The 22,430-nt window shown below is 42.1% G+C and overlaps 1 protein-coding gene across 1 annotated transcript in view; it reads left to right on the forward strand.

Annotated features, from left to right (window-relative positions):
• kpnb3 (karyopherin (importin) beta 3) overlaps positions 1 to 22,430 on the forward strand; it is an 87,298-nt gene that overhangs the window by 48,148 nt on the left and 16,720 nt on the right. Inside the window, exons 12-19 of the mRNA XM_034174039.1 lie at positions 1,431 to 1,520; positions 12,315 to 12,488; positions 12,633 to 12,851; positions 14,140 to 14,223; positions 14,312 to 14,444; positions 19,027 to 19,148; positions 19,737 to 19,833; positions 22,049 to 22,221. Coding sequence (XP_034029930.1) covers positions 1,431 to 1,520; positions 12,315 to 12,488; positions 12,633 to 12,851; positions 14,140 to 14,223; positions 14,312 to 14,444; positions 19,027 to 19,148; positions 19,737 to 19,833; positions 22,049 to 22,221 — 1,092 coding nt within the window. The remainder of the gene's footprint in view (positions 1 to 1,430; positions 1,521 to 12,314; positions 12,489 to 12,632; positions 12,852 to 14,139; positions 14,224 to 14,311; positions 14,445 to 19,026; positions 19,149 to 19,736; positions 19,834 to 22,048; positions 22,222 to 22,430) is intronic.

A 22,430-nucleotide genomic window follows, 5' to 3' on the forward strand; every position in this document is an offset into this window, starting at 1 on the left:
ATCGGCGTCCTCAAGGGCGTTTTAACCGGCGACAGAGGCAGAACGGCAGCGCTAGCGGACAGTACGCCGTTCTAAACACCACCTCCTGGTTAACGGCGTTCCAAACGGCCGATAGGCGGCAGTCAATATAAAAACACTAGCGCGCTGCATGCAGGCCTCTCACTTGCGGCCAGCTCCAGATATTTTTGCAGAGAAGCTCCAGTATGCCTCCTAAAAGAAAATTGGCAGCGGCAAGGACTTACCAAGAGGTCTGGTTCAGAAGCAGAGGGTAGCCCTGTGGTGGAGGGGGAAAGGAAGGAGAAGAAAAGGCTGAGGATGATCTCCATCCCCCTGAAATGACAGAGGCTTCAGCCTATTATACTCTGGGAGCGGTGCCTATATGCAAAAGTTCCTGGAGTAACGCAGGATTTGCCTGGATAAATCCAGCGGTACACAGGGCATTATCGGCGGCAGCAGAACACCGCCGTTCTCACACATGTCTTAACCTGCGATTGTAAAGGATAGAACTGGGTATTAACCTCCGTTGCCTGACGTGTGCCGGATGCTACGGCGTCAAAATGCCGCTTTATTCGGCAGATTTAGCGGCGTTTTATCCGTGTATTTGCGGATAGTACGGCGGCCAAAACGCCGGCGAAATGCTCCGCCCCTTTCCACCGCGAAAACAGCCGAAACTACTACGAACTTCGGTTTATGTACTGCCCGCCGACAAAACTGTCTGTGTAAACTAGGCTCAAGTCTGACCCATCAGTTTTGAATAAAAGCTCAGAAGCTTCATTATGGGACGTAGCAGCGTTTTTCACTCTGTTGGCCATCGGGATGCTTCTACTTTTCCTAAAACGTACGTCATGTGCTGAGAAATGCCAAGTAAGATGTTTCAGAAATGCACATGCTAACTGGCTGAGCAAGAGGAATAATTACCAATAAAACACACAAACCACTAATTACCGCATGTGCACTGTATATATACAGTTGTATACTTTGATGTTGTGTTAACTGTGATGCTAAAAAAACGTGCGGCATGCCCTTTAAGTAGTCTGTTGTTAGTGATGTGAAAGGAAAAAAAAAATCCGTCACGATTGATACAACTATATGACTATAAGACAGTTTTAGTGCAAATGTAAAACTTTCAGCATATGCTGTGGGTAACTTAACTGATTTTCTAATATGGGGGAATCCCTTATTGCACTAAGTTTGGAAAATTGGTTTTAGGAAATTCAGTAGAAGTCTGGAATTGAAATTTGTTCTGTATGAGTACTCTTATTCATTACAGGGAAATGCATGTTATTGGGACATGCCTACTGCCTGTTAAACCTGGCCACAACCTTTGTCTTGTTTTCCTATGCAGTTTACTTTGACAATTAATCCTTTGGAAGTAGTACATTCAACAAATTATTTTTATTATTTTGCCATAATGTTCTTTCCTTTTTTAGCACCCAAGAGTGCGCTATGCAGCCTGTAATGCTATTGGGCAGATGGCCAGTGACTTTGCTCCAACATTTCAAAAGAAATTCCACGATAAGGTATGTTTACAAACATCTCAAGCTATGTTCTAGATGGTTTCTCATGGTTTCATGTTTTATATATTATTCAACATTATGAAAAATGTGGCTGCTATATTTTCCCCGAGTCAAAGTTGTGTTTTTTGTTTTTTTTTAAGAACTAGTTTGAGATGTCCTGTGACTGGTATGTTGAAAAAATACAATTCTGTGCATTGAAATGACAAAACACAACTTCACAACGGGGATTGGTGATTTTCTGCATGCATTTAAAATGGTCTGGTCACACTTGAAGTGTTTGTTATAAAAGTGATGGCGTGACGGAGGCCAGCAGGAGTCACTGTGCAACAGTAGTTGGTAAACCTTACCACCCAATGGCTAAAGAGGACTCTGGCCACAGGGCCAGATCCTGGGTTTTTGGCCTTCTGGTTAGAGCGCCCACCTCGCATGTCGGAGATTAAGTTTGTGTCCTGAGGGGAATGACTGGGAAGGGTTATCAAAACGCAGAAGAGTACGGCCGCTAAAATGGTGTCACTACTTTGAGCTTTTCCATTTATCCTTTGGCAATTGTCAGGCTCTAGAGAAGAAATACAATTAGCAGTCATGCTCATTTCAAGCAAATACGAGGTCTGTTAGAAAAGTATCTGACCTTTTTTATTTTATTTTTTTTCAAAAACCATATGGATTTGAATCACGTGTGATTGCATCAGCCAAGCTTGAACCTTCGTGCGCATGCGACAGGCTGAAACAACCAGATCATTTCCAACGTGAAGGCTTTGTTGATCCGGGACGTCATCTGACTTACACAAAAATGGCAGGAGACGTGGACATCAGTACTTTTTCGGCACATTCCACTGTTACGGGAGTTTTTTTCATGGAAAGAAAAGCGGAGGATTGCGCCACCGTGCCGTTCATGGCGCGGCACAAAACCACCTCCATGTTGGTCTCACAGGACGGCTTTGAGATGGCTTTCAGACGGCTGTTGATGGGTTTTCAGTCGTGTGACTAACTGAGAAATTGTGGATGAGCCTGGACATGCCATAACATGTCCTGTGAGGCTTCATCACAGTGTTGCTTTGCGCCATGCGGCACCGCCGCGATGCGCAGAATTCCTCCGCTCCTCTTTCCATGACAAAAACTGGAATTTGCCGTTCATTTCCAAACTGGACGCTGTGTTTTATCAGGGACATCCTCTGACTAACACAGGAATTGCGGAAGACGTGGACATCAGCACTTTTTCGGCACATTGAGACAGACGTGCGGAGGAATTCCGCGCGTCTCGCGGTGGAGCCGCATGGCGCAAAGCAACGCTGTGATGAAGCCTTACAGGACATGTTCTGGCATGTCCAGGCTCATCCGCAATTTCTCGGTTAGTCACATGACTGAAAACCCACCGACAACCACCACCTGGAGGTCTCTCACAGTTTCTGGAAAAAATTGATGCAGCAAAGCTCCAAATCGTTAAAACATTTATTCGCAATAAAAATCTGACGAGAGGGGTGGACCACTGCTCACACAGCATTTAACTTGTTCCCTTCTCCATTGAAATACGAGGATCTCCGGTGCTGGCTAAAGGAGCTGAATTTGAAAATTCCACCTAGACGTCCCTGTCTGTTCTTTTCATTTTATGGAGGAAAAAAAACCACACCACTGAATCTTTACCCAGAGAAATGATTGGACTATACTCCGTTGAAGAAGCGGATGCTAGTGAGACAAACGGGTAAGCTGTGTTTGTAGCGTTAGCTGCTATCTTATTTCCTCATTTTCTGGCGTTTGATACAACCAAACACTGCATGAAATAACGCATACGTATATTAACGTTATGTAATCTTGGCATTACGGTGATACTACTTGTCAGGTAGTATTTTAACTTGATTGTGCTTTTATACAAACTTTAGCGGCGCTGTGCGGCACGGAGCTCGTAGTTCCTCATAGCGAAACTGTCCACGCTGAGTGACAACACAAAGTAGTTAAAAATAATCGAGGGCCACTTTTTCATTTCATCTTCCCACTCTGTTATGACCTGTGGGTGAGCCAGAGTTGATCTCTTTGAGCTTTTCAAAAAGGTTTTTGTTTCTAGCCATGTAATATCTTCCGTTTTTCTGTATTGAAAACACTGCTTACTGGACGTCCTAATCCAAAACGAAAATGCATTATTAGTAGAGGTGCACCGATCGATCGGCCACCGATCATTATTGGCCGATCACGCCTTGATCGGTTTGATCGGTGATCGGCAAAATGCGCCAATCAAAAGGACCGATCACAACAGTGCAAAGTTGTTTTGGGGGGTCTTTGTCAGGAAAATAATTTCTCTACATTGATTGCAGACCCTGCAGCGGGTCCGTGATCAACTTTTCTGCAGCGAGGCTTTGCTCTGAACCTTGAACCAATCAAAGCAGTGGTTTGCAGATTGAAGCAATGCTTCGATCTGTTGCTTCGTTTATACTTTTTCTTTCGCTTAATTTTCCCCGGCTAAAACTCTAAAGAGCATACGTCTGTGAGTATTACTTACCTTTTCTATGTTAGACCGACCTGTTATGGTTCTGAAACGGTTTATGTATTTTATAACTTAAAAACGGGAGCGATGCTAACGCGTTAGCATGTCTATGGCATTTTCAATGTTAAAAGTTAGCATTACGCATTTGCAGCTCTCATCACGTTCGGCTGCATTTGTTTTCAAATTGTAATATTTCTTAAATTTATTTTTGTTTATATATTAATAATCTAGTGCTTATTATATGCAATTTTAGAGAAAGAGACAAAGAACCTGAATAGAAACACAACAGAAAATATATAATAGCAACTAACAATCCCTCAATTTTCCCTCAGCCCCAACCAGTCTCAGCAGAAGACTGCCCCTCCCTGAGCCTGGTTCTGCTGGAGGTTTCTTCCTGTTAAAAGGGAGTTTTTCCTTCCCGCTGTTGCCAAGTGCTTGCTCATAGGGGGTCGTTTTGACCATTGGGGTTTTTCATAATTATTGTATGGCCTTGCCTTGCAATATGGAGCGCCTTGGGGCAACTGTTTGTTGTGATTTGGCGCTATATAAGAAAAAAGTTGATTGATTGATAACAATGAACATACATAAATAAATACATACATACAGAAATAAATGTTTCCTGTGAACACCTAGTGTCTCTTACACCTCCATTTCATCCCTGTCGTATTTAAGTTTGACAGTTTGTTTCGGTCAAACCATATTTTCAGTGTGTTAATTTCTTCAGTGATTTCCTCCAGAACTATCTGCCAAACTAGACAACTGCTGCATCCTCGTAAGAGCAGAATACTACTGGAATGAATTTGAATAAAGAAAGTTTTGTTTTTTCTCACCTAAATGGATGCTGTACTCACTCCAGTTTGTCTGGAATAGTCCCAGATTGCATTTCAGAGCTTCTAGAATTGAAACATTTTCGTGCGGGTGGTGTTGGGGGGTAATTTGGGGTTTAAACTTTTTGTTTTTCACCACTTTCATCTCTGAATATGGCAATCGTGAGTCATGTTTGTGCGGATTAAAGTTACTAACTGGGACTCCTGTCTTGTTGCGAGAAAGAAATGAGAATCGTCCTCCGTTCTGTTCACACAGCTCCAAACGCTGCGCGGCTCTCTGCTGAGTCAAGTTAGAATGATAGAGACCAGTCTGAATTAATAACTTCAAAGTGAAACACCGTTTTGTTTTTTGTTTTTGCTTTCCTCTGTGACGTAAACTCATTTTGACTTCTGATATGAGCTGGACGGATAAGGAGAGCAGTCGCCATCATCTAATGTAGTGCATGTCCGCCCAGCTCATATCAGAAGTCAAAATGAGTCAAATGGCTCTTAAGAGATCTAGACTGCTGTGTAATGAATGGAACCACACTGCCATCTAGTGGATATCCAGTGTGTGTATTTGTGAATCAGTAGGCATTTGTTTGTGGATCTGTGGATTTCGCGAAAAGAATGTCTCAATTACGTCACAGAGGAAAGCGATGAATGCATGTAATTGGTGATCCACAAATGCTGAAACTCAATTCACAAATACAATTTCCAGTTTTACAAATTTTTTTTTTTTTTTACAAATTAAGTTTTATATTTGCAAATGCAACATTATTTGCAAAGACCAATTTACAAGTTACAAATATGAAATTTGCATTTGTGGATATCTGAACACATTTGCAAATCAGTGATTTGTAGATCACCTTGTGCATTTACAAATATTGAGACAATTTTAACCCCATAGAATGAGGGCTGTATTTTACATTCTCAACGTTCTGTAGGCTGTAACCTGAGCAACATGGAAAAGAAAAGCTTGCTGGTAGAACAAAGTGTAATAAAACAAAAGTTGGCAGTTTATTCTAGTGTCTTTATTTGAATGCATGTTTTTTGTTTTCATTAAGTTTTAATGCAAAAATAGTCGTATACATTAGACCTATATTCTTATTTTGGGCATGATCCAAATATGTACTTGATCGGTATCGGCCGATCAAAATTTCGGTGATCGGCCTAAAAAATCCTGATCGGTGCACCTCTATTAGTCTTATTGAAGTAATTAGACAAGGCTCTGTTTGTCTGTCTAGCAGGGGTGGTGGCCAAGTGGTTAATGCTTTTGGTTTCAGTGCAGAAGGTTCCGGGTTCAAATCCCACCCCTGCCGCATTCTCCATGTAATGTGGAGTTGCGTCAGGAAGGGCATCCAGCATAAAACCTGTGCCAATTCAACATGCAGATCCACCTTGGATTTGCTGTGGCGACCCAGAGTGCAAACAAGGGAGCAGCCGAAGGGACTTACTCTGTTGGTCTGTCTGTCGGTTTGTTTGTTTGTTCACCTTAAATTTGGAGCATTTTTTCATTTCATCTGATTGACTTGAAACTTGGTCAGATCATGCAGACTTATGGTATCTATAATCCTATGATTTTTGGAGTGGTTCCAACTATATTTACCACTGATAATTGGGTCAAACTTCACAGATTTTGGGAACAAAAATGAAAAGCCACCTTGTGGTAAACACTGGAATGACAGCTTTGTTATACAATGGCGACGCCTGGTGGTAAAAATCAGAAGTACAGCCAGAGGGGTTGTGATCGATCTAAAATGGTTCTCTTTGCTTAGTCAAACCCAGGCATCTGTGTGAAACTTCACATCATCTTACATCTGCAGACAAGCAGTATTTTGTTAATAATCACAGTTTACATTTCCTCATTATTGCAACAGGCTTCAGCTCTGATCTGAGGCGGTTCTCTTTGTGAAACTTAACACCATCTTCTAAAGCAAAAACAAGCATTTTCTTAATTATCACAGTTTCATCATCGTTCTAACAGTCTTACATTCAGATAATACTTGTGAAGCTTGTCTGGTTTCCTCTTGCGGTGCTTTTGTTGTATAATTAAAGATGCTCCTGAGTCTGTAAAATGAAGATATTCTTCTAGCTGTTTAATTGTGACAACGACTTAAACAAAAAATCAAATAAATTGCATATTGTGTGGTTAAAGCAGCAGCAGGCAGGCAGACGTCACTGTGATCTCCATTTGGTCCCTGGCAGCCCTGACTCAAACTGAGCGGGCAGCTTAAAGCACGCTGTGTTAAAAACACACCATTCATCACGGCGTAAAGTGGAGCTCTTAAAAAGCTGTTTAAAAAAAAAAAGTGTTTAGATGCACAGAACGTGTTTCGAATACGCGCTTCTGTGCGCATAAGACAAGCGTCGGGGCTGGAAAAGACAAGACAATTTTCAGTGTCGTTTATGCAAAAAAGGTCCGATGACAACAGTTTTGTTTCTGCCCCTAAAGCCCCTTTCACACCGGGGCTGCTCCCAGTTGCTCCCTGTGGCGTCATGACGACGCAGGAATTTCTGCATCAGCTGCTCGCAACAGGAGGCAGAGAGGATGTGAGAACGCAGCCTGCAGGTTCTCTGCACAGAGAAGTCAGAGTGCACAGTTTTGCTGCAGACAGTGTATGCACTCTGACTTCTCTTCTTCTTGTCGTGCTGAGCTGCAGGGCTGCGCTCTGAGTTCTGTTATAGTTTCTTTTGCGCCCGCACGAACCATCCTTAACAAAATCTGGAGATGTCTGGAGTTCTACTTGATGTTGACATGTCCTGGACTTATGTCCTTTTTTATCTGATGAGAGAGTAGAGAGAAAGGAACTAACTGCCTGCAGACAATTATTATTTTTTTTCTTTTCTTTCCTCGTTTGACCGCGAGATTCTCGCGCGAGCGAACCGTCAAGCAAATGTGGAGATGTCTGGAGTTGTACTTGATGTTGACATGTCCTGTCTCAGGACCTGTGTCCGTTTTTTAACTGATGTGAGAGTTTGAGCAGAGAACAAGGAACTAATGCCTGCAGCCAGACTTTTTTTTTTTCTTGTTCACATGTGGCAGCATGGTGACTCAGTGGTTAGCACTGTTGCCTCACAGTGAGAAGGTCATGGGTTCAATTCCCGTGGCCTTTGTGTGTGGAGTTTGCATGTTCTCCCCGTATGTGTGTGGGTTTCCTCCGGGTGCTCCGGTTTCCTCCCACATCCAAAGAGATGCGGGTTAGGTGGATTGGAGTCTTTAAATTGTCCGTAGGTGTGTGTGTGCGCTTGTTTGTCTGTTTGTGGCCCTGTGACAGACTAGCGTCCTGTCCTGGGTGTACCCCGCCTCGCGCTCTGACTGCTGGGATAGGCTCCAGCCCCCCGCGACCCTTAATTGAACTAAGTGGTAGAAGATGAATGAATGAATGTTCACATGTGCGTGCGTGAACGAACCTCCATGAGTGGATTAGAGATGTCTGGACTTTTTACTGGATATTTCTGGCAATCAGTCTGCTTCCCCACCCCACCCCCCCCACCCCCTTCAGCGTGCAGTTTTTACTGCGTTAAGTACACGGTATAAACAGGGAGAACATGCAAACTCCACACACAAAGGCCACTTCTTCTCTACAAGAGTCAAGACAGAAGTCAGACTACCAGAGCAAGAATTTTAGCTGAGGAAGCTTCTGTGATTTGAAGCGAAATGTCCTCACGTCAAGCAACCCAGTCCAGTCGAAGATTCAAGCTTCTCTACTACACGGTATAAAAACAATCCTTTGTGATTTATACTGCGGGAACAATGGAACACAGCAGGAATCATAAATTGGCTTTGAGTCACACCGTATAATGCCTCTTTGCCCCGAGTTACGCCTCTTTGCCCCGACTTGCGCTGGAACCACTTCGTTTCTGCGTCGAGCACAGGACGCCAAAAAAATTAAACAGATTTAATTTTTCAACGCCCGACTTGCTTCCTCCTTTGCGCCCCTCGCGCTGTTGCGGCGCTGAGCTTCATCGTCTCAGCACTGAGTTGCTTCCACGCAGCATCGTCATAATGATGCACGGCGCAGCTGGGAGCAACCGGGAGCACCCTGGTGTGAAAGGGGCTTAAGACCATCAAGCAGTCAGACGGGGACTCGCACAGTTTAATTTGCATGCAGTGTGTGCAGCCCTGACTCAAACTGAGCGGGCAGCTTAAAGCACGCTGTGTTAAAAACACACCATTCATCACGGCGTAAAGTGGAGCTCTTAAAAAGCTGTTTAAAAAAAAAAAGTGTTTAGATGCACAGAACGTGTTTCGAATACGCGCTTCTGTGCGCATAAGACAAGCGTCGGGGCTGGAAAAGACAAGACAATTTTCAGTGTCGTTTATGCAAAAAAGGTCCGATGACAACAGTTTTGTTTCTGCCCCTAAAGCCCCTTTCACACCGGGGCTGCTCCCAGTTGCTCCCTGTGGCGTCATGACGACGCAGGAATTTCTGCATCAGCTGCTCGCAACAGGAGGCAGAGAGGATGTGAGAACGCAGCCTGCAGGTTCTCTGCACAGAGAAGTCAGAGTGCACAGTTTTGCTGCAGACAGTGTATGCACTCTGACTTCTCTTCTTCTTGTCGTGCTGAGCTGCAGGGCTGCGCTCTGAGTTCTGTTATAGTTTCTTTTGCGCCCGCACGAACCATCCTTAACAAAATCTGGAGATGTCTGGAGTTCTACTTGATGTTGACATGTCCTGGACTTATGTCCTTTTTTATCTGATGAGAGAGTAGAGAGAAAGGAACTAACTGCCTGCAGACAATTATTATTTTTTTCTTTTCTTTCCTCGTTTGACTGCGAGATTCTCGCGCGAGCGAACCGTCAAGCAAATGTGGAGATGTCTGGAGTTGTACTTGATGTTGACATGTCCTGTCTCAGGACCTGTGTCCGTTTTTTAACTGATGTGAGAGTTTGAGCAGAGAACAAGGAACTAATGCCTGCAGCCAGACTTTTTTTTTTTCTTGTTCACATGTGGCAGCATGGTGACTCAGTGGTTAGCACTGTTGCCTCACAGTGAGAAGGTCATGGGTTCAATTCCCGTGGCCTTTGTGTGTGGAGTTTGCATGTTCTCCCCGTATGTGTGTGGGTTTCCTCCGGGTGCTCCGGTTTCCTCCCACATCCAAAGAGATGCGGGTTAGGTGGATTGGAGTCTTTAAATTGTCCGTAGGTGTGTGTGTGCGCTTGTTTGTCTGTTTGTGGCCCTGTGACAGACTAGCGTCCTGTCCTGGGTGTACCCCGCCTCGCGCTCTGACTGCTGGGATAGGCTCCAGCCCCCCGCGACCCTTAATTGAACTAAGTGGTAGAAGATGAATGAATGAATGTTCACATGTGCGTGCGTGAACGAACCTCCATGAGTGGATTAGAGATGTCTGGACTTTTTACTGGATATTTCTGGCAATCAGTCTGCTTCCCCACCCCCCCCCCCCCCCCCCCTTCAGCGTGCAGTTTTTACTGCGTTAAGTACACGGTATAAACAGGGAGAACATGCAAACTCCACACACAAAGGCCACTTCTTCTCTACAAGAGTCAAGACAGAAGTCAGACTACCAGAGCAAGAATTTTAGCTGAGGAAGCTTCTGTGATTTGAAGCGAAATGTCCTCACGTCAAGCAACCCAGTCCAGTCGAAGATTCAAGCTTCTCTACTACACGGTATAAAAACAATCCTTTGTGATTTATACTGCGGGAACAATGGAACACAGCAGGAATCATAAATTGGCTTTGAGTCACACCGTATAATGCCTCTTTGCCCCGAGTTACGCCTCTTTGCCCCGACTTGCGCTGGAACCACTTCGTTTCTGCGTCGAGCACAGGACGCCAAAAAAATTAAACAGATTTAATTTTTCAACGCCCGACTTGCTTCCTCCTTTGCGCCCCTCGCGCTGTTGCGGCGCTGAGCTTCGTCTCAGCACTGAGTTGCTTCCACGCAGCATCGTCATAATGATGCACGGCGCAGCTGGGAGCAACCGGGAGCACCCTGGTGTGAAAGGGGCTTAAGACCATCAAGCAGTCAGACGGGGACTCGCACAGTTTAATTTGCATGCAGTGTGTGCAGTGACACTGCATGCAAATTAAACTGCGCGAGTCCCCGTCTGATTGGTGCACGCATTTACAGCAAAAGTGTACGAGGAGTGTAGCAAAAGTCACGTGTACGAACACAGCCAATCGAGTTGCCCAATTTTCACAGACACACGGACACACACGCACCTAATTATTTATTTTTTAAACACATTTGTGAATCTGTTAACACACAGATTTTTTTACAGTAATGGCCCCATATGCAAATCAATCCACTCTAAAAACCTTAACTGTGCTCTACTTGTCTGGTGAAACATTTTTACACCTGTAAATTAAGGAGCTGTTAAATCGTTTAAATATGCTTGATGATGTTGGTAAATCAAAGTAAAAATGATCAGTATAAGTAGTCCTTTACAAATATTCTGAATGAAATTTACCAAACAAATTTAGGATATTACAAAAATATAATTTAACCAAATGTTAATTTATTTCAATGAAATTAACTTAATTGTACCTTAATTTTACATTAATTATTTAACTGGCAAACTTTTAGGCGTTTCATCTGTATATCCAACTCAATAAAATGAATGTTTCAGAGATTTTGTTCAGGCAGTACAGCCGTTTCTTACTGTGATATATAAAAAGCCACTGAATGACTTCTTAGTGTGTGAAAACTGAAAGTAAAATAGCTAAAACACCAAACACACCTTTCAATAAGACTTCCAAGTGTACCGCTGACTTCCCTTTTCTCTCAGCCACTGAATTTGAAATGTTTGTGCCATGGTACGGTGGCTGGGAAGTGCAAATCAATGTCATGAAAACTGAAAGTAAAACGGAAAAGATGTTTCACCAAGACTGGTCAGTGTTCCACTGGCTCTTCATTTTTTTTTCCTTTTATGAAAGAAAACTTAATTGAACTGTGTGAAATAATGGTACTTTTAGAGTCCTGTGCAAAAACTCAACAAGAACAAAATTACTGGTGAGTTTCTTTTACAAATGTATTAGAAAAGAGTTTTCAGATGTTTAAATGCATTGTGCATTTACCTCACATGATCTCTTCAGTTGCTGGAAGAAGCGGTTTGCTCGTGTTTGTGCCTGGTATAGTGACATTAATTGGGTCATTAGCTGTGCTCCTTAACACCATGTGTGCCTCACACAAGTAATGCACCGATCAAATTTGTTTTGCTTCTTGGTGTGTGAAATGTGCGACTTTTACAATGGTATGAGTTGTGTACTGCTTTTTTCCATTTTTCTTCCCTCAAAGAAGTGTTTTTGGACAGATGCAACTTTGTACTCTGGGAAAATATGGTAATGCCAGACATGCTGAGAACTTTCTTCAAGAAGGGTGTCTTTGTGTCTCATGGCTTCAACTGTCTGAAGCATGTTGGAATAGTCAGTGGAATGTAATGAAAGTTGGCACATACTAAATTTTGGAGTGTTCATGGTCATAAGAATCAAGGTATATTAAGTAACATTGCCTCTGAACTGAAGAGACCTGCTTTCATGATCCTTCCAGGTGATTTCAGCCCTGCTTCAAACAATGGAGGATCAGGGTAACCCTCGTGTACAGGCTCATGCTGCTGCTGCTCTCATTAATTTTACAGAGGACTGTCCCAAAGCATTGCTGATCCCTTATCTCAATAGTCTGGTGCAGCATCTGCATGTCATCATGGTAGCAAAGTTGCAAGAGGTATGTGGTATGTTGCAAGAGGTATGTGAATATATGTTGTTAAATAGTGGCGCTGAAGGTCTTTAAAAGTGCACTATGGATAGCAGGATATCCCGTCTGACTTCAATGTGAGTTTTTGGTGAATGTTTTCTGTTCTTGCTTAAGCTGATCCAGAAGGGCACCAAACTGGTCCTGGAGCAGGTTGTTACTTCAATCGCCTCTGTGGCGGACACAGCTGAAGAGAAGTTTGTGCCATACTACGACTTATTCATGCCCTCACTCAGACACATTGTAGAAAACGCTGTGCAGAAGGAGCTCCGGCTACTGCGTGGCAAAACTATTGAGTGCATCAGCCTCATTGGCCTAGCTGTTGGCAAGGAGAAGGTGAATCTTAATTTTTGTTTCAAGAGTGACTTTTTAATCTTTAGTGCAGTGAACATTCTTAGTGTGAGATGGAATTCAGACCATATTGCACTATTCCTAACTACACTCAACAAAAATATAAATGCAACACTTTTGGTTTTGCTCCCATTTTGTATGAGATGAACTCAAAGATCTAAAACTTTTTCCACATACACAATATCACCATTTCCCTCAAATATTGTTCACAAACCAGTCTAAATCTGTGATAGTGAGCACTTCTCCTTTGCTGAGATAATCCATCCCACCTCACAGGTGTGCCATATCAAGATGCTGATTAGACACCATGATTAGTGCACAGGTGTGCCTTAGACTGCCCACAATAAAAGGCCACTCTGAAAGGTGCAGTTTTATCACACAGCACAATGCCACAGATGTCGCAAGATTTGAGGGAGCGTGCAGTTGGCATGCTGACAGCAGGAATGTCAACCAGAGCTGTTGCTCGTGTATTGAATGTTCATTTCTCTACCATAAGCCGTCTCCAAAGGCGTTTCAGAGAATTTGGCAGTACATCCAACCAGCCTCACAACCGCAGACCACGTGTAACCACACCAGCCCAGGACCTCCACATCCAGCATGTTCACCTCCAAGATCGTCTGAGACCAGCCACTCGGACAGCTGCTGAAACAATCGGTTTGCATAACCAAAGAATTTCTGCACAAATTGTCAGAAACCGTCTCAGGGAAGCTCATCTGCATGCTCGTCGTCCTCATCGGGGTCTCGACCTGACTCCAGTTCGTTGTCGTAACCGACTTGAGTGGGCAAATGCTCACATTTGCTGGCATTTGGCACGTTGGAGAGGTGTTCTCTTCACGGATGATGCGAAGGAGATGTGTTGCACTGCATGAGGCAAATGGTGGTCACACCAGATACTGACTGGTATCCCCCCCCAATAAAACAAAACTGCACCTTTCAGAGTGGCCTTTTATTGTGGGCAGTCTAAGGCACACCTGTGCACTAATCAGCATCTTGATATGGCACACCTGTGAGGTGGGATGGATTATCTCAGCAAAGGAGAAGTGCTCACTATCACAGATTTCGACTGGTTTGTGAACAATATTTGAGGGAAATGGTGATATTGTGTATGTGGAAAAGGTTTTAGATCTTTGAGTTCATCTCATACAAAATGGGAGCAAAACCAAAAGTGTTGCGTTTATATTTTTGAGTATATGTAAGAATGAAAATGAAAATGCAATATTGTCAATCAGAAGTTAACATTTGTCATCTTGAAATTTATAATCTTCTGTTCTAGTTTATGCCAGATGCCTCTGCAGTCATGCAACTGCTGCTCAAGACCCAAACAGGCTTTAATGAGCTGGAGGATGATGATCCTCAGGTATTAATACCTAAGAATGGCTTTTAAATTGCAATATTTCTTTGTCTGTTTAGACTCCATGTCAAAATGTTTGTTGTTTCTTTATTAGATATCATACATGATATCAGCCTGGGCCAGGATGTGTAAGATCCTGGGGAAGGAGTTTCAGCAATACCTACCTGTGGTAATGGGTCCATTGATGAAGACTGCTTCCATCAAACCGGAGGTAGCACTGCTTGACAGTAAGTACCAAATGGGGGTTCTTACCAAATGTGTCCAATTCTTGTAGCAGCAGTATGGAATGCTTTGAGGTTTTTCATATTATGAAAATAAACGTCTTGGCACTTAATGCTTGGCTGTGATTCCCTACCCATTTTATTGATCACATTTGTGAATTTTATATTTCAGCTAAATATATTTGTTCATGTTCACGACTCTCTGAAAATGATAGTTGTCTGTGGCAGACTTTTTTTTATAATCATGGAAGTTTTTCTGGAATTTTTACTTCCATGGGTTCCTCAGGTTTTGGCCTCCATGGCAAGTGTTTCCAGGTTGTTGTTGTGTTCCTGGTCTGTCAGATTTAGGCTGTGGTCTGACTTCATGCTCGTCGAAATCAAATATTGATGTGAAAAACATTAATGCGCAACGCCTAAATTCAGTATCACAGAAATGCTGTCCTCATCACCGGACAGAAAAATCAGTTGAGTTTCCCATTTATAGAAGTGAATAAGAATCAGCTTTAAACCCAAATAAGTGTTCCTGATAAATAAACGTGATATTGGTAACTTAAAGAACATTAGGTGCAGTTTTGCTTGCTACCTTCGCCAACCATGTTGGTTATTTTTTTCACCCGTTTGTTTGTGAACAGCCTAGAGCCCAAAATTTTTCATGTCATTATGAAACTTTTACTGAAGATTGAGACAGAACTGATTAAATTTTCAAGGTCAAAGTCTGGAAAAATCTTGAAAAATTGAAAATAGCTTTAACATTGAATGAATTTATAAAAATTTCATAGCTCTGTCAAAAACGATTAAATTTCTTTCATATTTGAGAGCGTTATGTAGGATGGTATCCTTTATCGACTGAGCCGGTATCGCAGGTCCACCCTGCCTTCACTGCGCATGTCATTTGGGACCACAACAGCACATCTGAGACAGTATCTCTTCACCCAAAGCGATCAAAGGGAATAATATGATTATTAACCATCAGATGACAAAGTAAAACCTCTTATTCTAAAGTCAGTTTTAAGCAGAAACAATGCGATAATCGTTGAGTCACTACCAACGCTTTGAAATGACGGAGGCGCAGTGAACGCAGCAACAGCTCCTCTGCCTGCGGTGCTCTGATCACTTCCTCAGTGTTTGAATATGAAATAGTGCTGAACTGTGGAAATGATTATATGTGGAAATGATTGTTGTACAAAAGCTTCAGATATCTGCCGCTGAGATAGATGATGACTGGAGTGCAGTTTTAAGCAGAAATGAGGTGATAATCGGTGAACTGCAGCTGACGCACAGAAATGACGCATGTCCAGTGAAGGCAGGGCGGACCAATTTTTAGGGGGGACTGTTTGGTCAGCGACACCAGATTCAGTCCAGATTACAGATTTTTGTGGCCAAATTTAACATTGGAAAACCCCTTTTTAATGTATATTTTACTTTTTAATCAAACATGCCCCAGTCACTTTCATATTTGAACGTGACGTGCAGAGTGGCACTCACTATCACCTGACAAAGTTTGATCCAGATCTGATCAGGATTGTAGATTTTGTGGACATTTGAATATTAAATTCAAATGTCTGTCTGAAAGCCCGTCTACTCAAAGACTGTGCTCCTCAATTTTGGAAATTCTCCATAATAAGGCCTATACCAAAAAAGCCAGGGGCAAGCAAACCTGAAGATTTTCGGCCCATTGCCATAACCTCCATATTTTGTAAAACTATGGAGAGAGTTAGTTGATGTCCTGACCACCACAGTGGTCAGTGAACTAGACCCTCTGCAGTTTGCCTATAAGAGGGACAGAGGAACTGATGATGCCGGATTGATCTTGCTGGACATGATCTCAAAGCAGCTTTCACTTGCTAAAGCATATGCTCGGGTTTTGTTTGTAGACTTCAGTGCAGCTTTTAATTCTATGAAATTGCATATTATTCTGAAAAGGCTGGCTGATTTAAATGTTGAAAAGGGCCTGATGCTCTGGATTAGAGACTTTCTGTCTTGTCGCCCTCAAAGAGTTTGTGGTAACAGTCAGGAGAGCTCATCATAAGCACTGGCTGCCCACAGGGTAGCGTTCTTTCACCTCTGCTCTTCTCTTTTTACAAACGAATTTGCAGTTAATGACACAAACTTTAAACTGATTAAATACGTGGATGACATGGCCCTAGTCGGCCTGCTACAAAAATGTGACTCCTCTGGCGAAGCCTCCTATCTCGCTCACACTAAGGCTCTTGAAGCTTGGTGTCTCAACAGCCAGTTGGAAATCAATGTGTCTAAGACAAAGGAGCTTGTTTTTCACACAAAGCAAGAACTAACTGTGCAGCCAGTTTTACTCGATGGCCAGCTTGTTGAAACGGTTGAAACTTTTAAATATCTTGGAACAGTTCTTGACAGTCACTTGAGCTTCTTTGAAAACACTGATTTTATCTTTAAGAAATGTTCACAGCAACTCAGTCTTCTCAGAAGATTGAGTTGTCTTGGTGTTAATCCGCAGATTTTAGAGCTTGTGTATTCTGCACATATTGAGAGTATTTTAACATTTCATCTTTGTGTTTGGTTTGGTCACTTGAGTTGTAAATGTAAGGACAAATTAAATAGAATTGTAAAAATAGCGGGGAAAATTGTGGGAAAACCCCAGAAGACTCTGGCCCACATTTACACTGACAGGATGAGGAGGAAAGCTGAGAGTCCTAGCAGACAGCTCTCATCCTCTGTCCTGTCAGTTTGAGCTCTTGAAGTCTGGGAGGCCCTACAGAGCTCTCTGGCCAAAGGTTCTTTCAAAAAATCTTTTATACCAAATGCCGTCACCATAATGAACTCAAAAGTAACCACTCCACAAATAAAACCTGAACTGCTTTACTTCTGTTTTGATTTTATTAGATCTTATTGTACGTTTAATTTATCTTACTAGGTCTTATTCTACTGCTTCCTTTACTTCCATGTATTTTATGTATCTTATTTTTGTTTTATTCGTGTGTTTGTATGATTGTTTTATGACCTTTTTTTTGTCTTTTTTGTGCTGGTGAGCCAAAGACAATTTTCCACATCGGTGGACAATAAAGAATTATTCTGTTCTATTCTATATTGAAAAGCCCATTTGCATAATCTCTCAATCAAAAGTGTCTCAATCACTGATTTTTCTGTTATGAATTTACCTGCACCACCAAAATTGGATGGAGACTCCAGTTTTATGCCTGTTTGCCTTCCAGTTATCAGTCGGAAGCCAAGTGCCAAAACAATGACAAATTGCATAGCAGAGATAACCAATGTTTTGTGAAAATTTTGTAAAAGAATTCAGAAACTGAAAATTTGGGGGGGAAAAGTTACACTGCAAAAAAAACAAAACATTGATTCAAGTGCATGAACTAAATATATTATCCTGACATTTGATCACATCTAGCTTCTGCAAAGCCACTTTGACCTTGTAACTTTTTTCCAAGGTAAAATTGTGAAATTGGAAACTAATGTTGGTGGAGGTTTGCGTTTGGTGCTCTAGTATCAAATTGTAAGTAAAGTACCTTTATTGTCATTGTACACACACATATACAGTGAAATTTGTCCTTTGCATTTAACCCATCGTCACTGCATTTAGACACAATCCAGTCACTAGGAGCAGTGGGCAGCCACAGCCCGGTGCCTGGAGACCAAGATGTAGAGACACTGCCTTGGTCAGGGGCAGAGAAAGGAGCAGACCCTAAATAAGCATATTTTTGAAAGTAGGAGGAAACCCACACAGACATGCGGAGAACATGCAAACTCCACACAAATTGGGCGAGAAGCAATCCCACAACCTTCTTGCTGTGATGCATCAGTGCTAACCACTAATCCACCGTGCCGCATTTCATGTTAAGAGACCATCAGTTGTTATAAATCACAAATTGCTGAAGTTAAATGTTTAGATAAATGTAGAGACAGAACTGCAACAGTCATATGCAAATATGTAAAGTCCCTTTGACTGTTTTTTTTTGTTTTAATTTGGGGTTGCCACAGAAGATCCAATGAGGTTGATTAGTCAGCATTTATGCCAGATGCCCTTCCTGACACAACTCCACATGCTGGGAACCTTCCGCACGGCAACCAAGTACACTAACCATTTAGCCGCCACCCATACCACTCTTGAATGCAAATGTGGTTTTATGAAATAGTATAACACTGTATTCTAATTAGGGATGTACCGATGCCACTTTTTCCAGAGTACATACATTTTCCTCTTTACACCGGCAAAGTGCCAAAGTCAGAGGAACGTTTTTCAGTTGCATGAGGAATTAGTGTTTTCAGATGTTATGTTCTGAACTCTGGAGGCTTTATGTGGATTATTTTTCTTCGTATGATCGTGTGATGATGAATTCCACTGAAGCGAACAGGTAAGACTTACTTACTGCATGTGTGAATTTACTCCGCATGATGGACAGCGGCTTTCAGCCAATCAGTGGACAGCATTGATGGACATATTTGACTTAATGAGTAAATTACATGAAAGCCTGTAATAATCCATAAATCAGCTGCATCATTGTTAAAGCCGCAGTGTTCAAAATGTACAAATCATTGTAACTTGGATTTTTATTTATTTTCAGTTTATTTTATTATTGCTGTTACTGTCTGTGTGTAGCTCAGGATATGGAGAACATGTCAGAGGATGATGGCTGGGAGTTTGTTAATTTGGGTGACCAGCAGAGTTTTGGCATCAAAACTGCAGGTCTGGAGGAGAAAGCCACCGCCTGCCAGATGCTGGTGAGTAATGACCACAACAGCTGAGCACTGAGATGCAAGAATTTATTGAGTCACAGGCTTATTCTTGCTTGCGGTAAGTTAGCGAATCTGGCAATCTTGACAGCTTTATGTAACAAGCTAGCATTGTGGGTGTAAAACCTGTAGCTTAGTAATGATGTTGAAGGCATTATTTGAACTCAGAAATATTACTGATTTACAATTGTACATATGGAGTGTAGAAGTCCTCACAGCTTTCTGCGTGGGGTTTGTTTTTTGGTGGGGGGTGAGATTGCACTGTTTGGGCTGCTGTGATGAATACACCTGTTGGATCCTTATTTTTCGGGGGGAGGAAGGCTGTTGGTCACATTCCATGGAGACTTCGAAATGGTCAGCCTTGTTGTACCATTCATGACGTATGCAGCAGTTGAATGCAAGCTTAGAAGGGTGCAGCTGCTGAACTGGGACACAGCCAGTTTATGCATCGGATAGAAAAGTGACTCAAAATCTAATTAACTAATTAGTGGAACAGTGTTCCCTTTATTTTGAGGTATGTGTGTGTGTATATATTAATGTAAATGCAGTCAAGTTTACCATTTTGTATCCCCCTAGGTGTGCTACGCCAAAGAGCTGAAGGAGGGTTTTGTGGAATACACAGAGCAGGTGGTCAAGCTGATGGTTCCACTACTCAAATTCTACTTTCATGATGATATCCTTCTCGTGTGTGTGTTACAAGCAATGTAAACCTGTTTAATTCTCAGTCACGCTGCCTGTCCTTGGAAAAGACTGTTGGTCTGTATTGTCCCAGTCTACCCTATTGTAAATTGATACTAATCTTTGATGGGGTGTGACTTGCATCAGACTAGTGTCTCATCCAGTGTAGTCAGATTGTGGGATTAGTTCTCCATTGCTGTGATGGGTTTCCTTCAATTGGGCTGGCAAAAGGTGGAATTCGTGCTGAGCCATCTTGACATAAAATCAAGGCTGGAAGCAAGATAAAACATTTGCAGCATCCCGGGACACGTGCCACATTTAAAATGTTTAAAAATTGATTTTTAGAATAACATCTACTTTTCTTTTTTCATTTTTTCTCCCTCACTTCTAGTCCCTGTATCTGTTCCTCTGTGTCCCGCCTTCCCTTTGTTGTAGGGGGGGGGGGGGGGTTAGCCTCCTGTGTTTGTGTGTCACAGCAATGACAGAGTGAAGAGTTTTACAAACATATTTCTAAACTTTTCTTTCAAAGTCCATTCTGTCTGAGTGTCCTCGCTATGGTTAAACTAAAAGCAGTTGCAGACTTGTGACGAATTAACATACATACGCACGTTTTTTTTTTCTCCCCCTAAAATATACCTAGAATCTCTTTCTGGGAATGGCATGACATAAAATATACTCATATACCCTTATTACATCTCAGTCAGGTCACGCTTCCCATGTAAATATACAAATTGATTGTTCCTGCTCAGGGACAGCAAAATCAGGGGTGAATCCGGACGGAAAGAGGGTGATGTCAGGGGCGTGCCCTCCATCACAAAAACCCAAAATTTTCTTGGTCCCATGAGCAGCCCCAGTCTCCCTGCTGATCAAGGTCCACTTTCACCAAAAAAGAGTACCCCCTCCACAATTTCAGATAATGGTTACGGGCCTGAGATTTGAATTTGAATTGGTATCAAATGAACTAAAAGCAGCGCTACGATCCATTGCTTCGCTACTTTTCAGAAGCAACAGGTCCGCAATTTCAGGGTTTTTTTTTTTCCCCTCTCCCAAAATGAGAGGCCTCTGTTCTTTCTGAACTACATTGATGTTGATGTGCAGCACAGCCACCTGCAAAAGCTCAGCTCAGAGGCTATGGGGTTGCATTTGTCATTAATATCAGAAAGGAAATGCTTTTGACAAACTACAGATTTTATTCATTTTTGTTTATATCCAGAGATCTAGGATTCACAATGTACAGATTTTATTTTATATCCAGAGATCAAGGATCCAGTGACCAATTTCATATTTATTTGCGCAATAAAATGTTGACATAGAAAACCTGTAAAGCCTACTTTTAGTACACAGGAAATTCACAAGAGGTATCGATAAGGAATCGGGTCGATTAAGGCATCTATTGATAAAATCTTATCAGTACCCGTCCTTAGTTGCAAGTTGGATATTTAGTTTATACTTACTTGATGTATTTGGTGCTAGCTTAGTGAGCACTATAGGGTTGACAATGCAGCCATTTGGCAGTACAGCCAATTGCAATGCTCTGCAGAATAAGGCAGTAAATAGTACATGTAGTGTCTGTAGGTGACAAATTAACCCAAAAACAGATGCTGTTCCTGCTGTAAATTGCAATAAGACGCAGTGGAGAACTTTAGTCACTTTACACACGTTGTCTTTGCATGGCCACAGAGCTGGAGAAGAATAAATCAGGCTTGAGGATTTTAAGGTACCACCCTACAGCGAACTTAGAAAAGAGTGACTCAAAAACATTTAATCTTTTTCGTGCACACAATGTCCGGTGTCTATTTTTTCAGACTAAATACATACATATTATGGACTTTGTCCATTTCGTACATGTAACGGATTTCAATTATAACGGGCAAAATTTGCTGATCCAACTGAATCATTATATGCAAGTTTTATTGTATATGCGATGTGTATCAGATTGGGACTTGGGATAAGTAGATTGTCAATATTGCTCTGATTTGGTTGCACAAATTAACTGACATCCTCAGTCGGCTTGCTGACAAACTAGTAAAGATGAAGACAGAAGTGAGACCCCTGGATTCCAAAATGTTAGTCTTCCTGTAGTTTTTTTTTTTTTTTTTTTTTTTTGTCCCTTGGAGACAACACTGAAGCCAGTCCAGAGAAGAAGCCTTTGTTCTGCTAACTATTTTGGTGTGATTAAATTCTTGACTGTTTGTCCTTGACTACGTTACGTGTGCGGGTTGCAGCAGCTGAGTCCATGCCATTGCTGTTGGAGTGTGCACGGGTTAGAGGACCAGAGTATCTTACTCAGATGTGGCACTTCATGTGTGATGCCCTCATTAAGGCAATTGGCACAGAACCCGACTCTGACGTCCTATCAGAAATCATGCATTCTTTTGCCAAGGTAAGGCAACTCGAGTGTCTTTAACCTAGTGTTGGTTTACTGCATTAACAGGTATATGTGAAACGGAATGTTTTTTGGGGGTGGGGTGGGGGGTGGCTTTGTTTTCATGCACACTAAAAACCCGATAATCTGATTACTGTTGTTATATGATTAAGTGTTCATGTAAACGACAAAATCCAGTATCCTTTATCCAATAATGACTGTCAGTT

The sequence above is a fragment of the Thalassophryne amazonica genome, chromosome 1, assembly GCF_902500255.1.
Source record: "Thalassophryne amazonica chromosome 1, fThaAma1.1, whole genome shotgun sequence".
NCBI lineage: Eukaryota > Metazoa > Chordata > Actinopteri > Batrachoidiformes > Batrachoididae > Thalassophryne > Thalassophryne amazonica.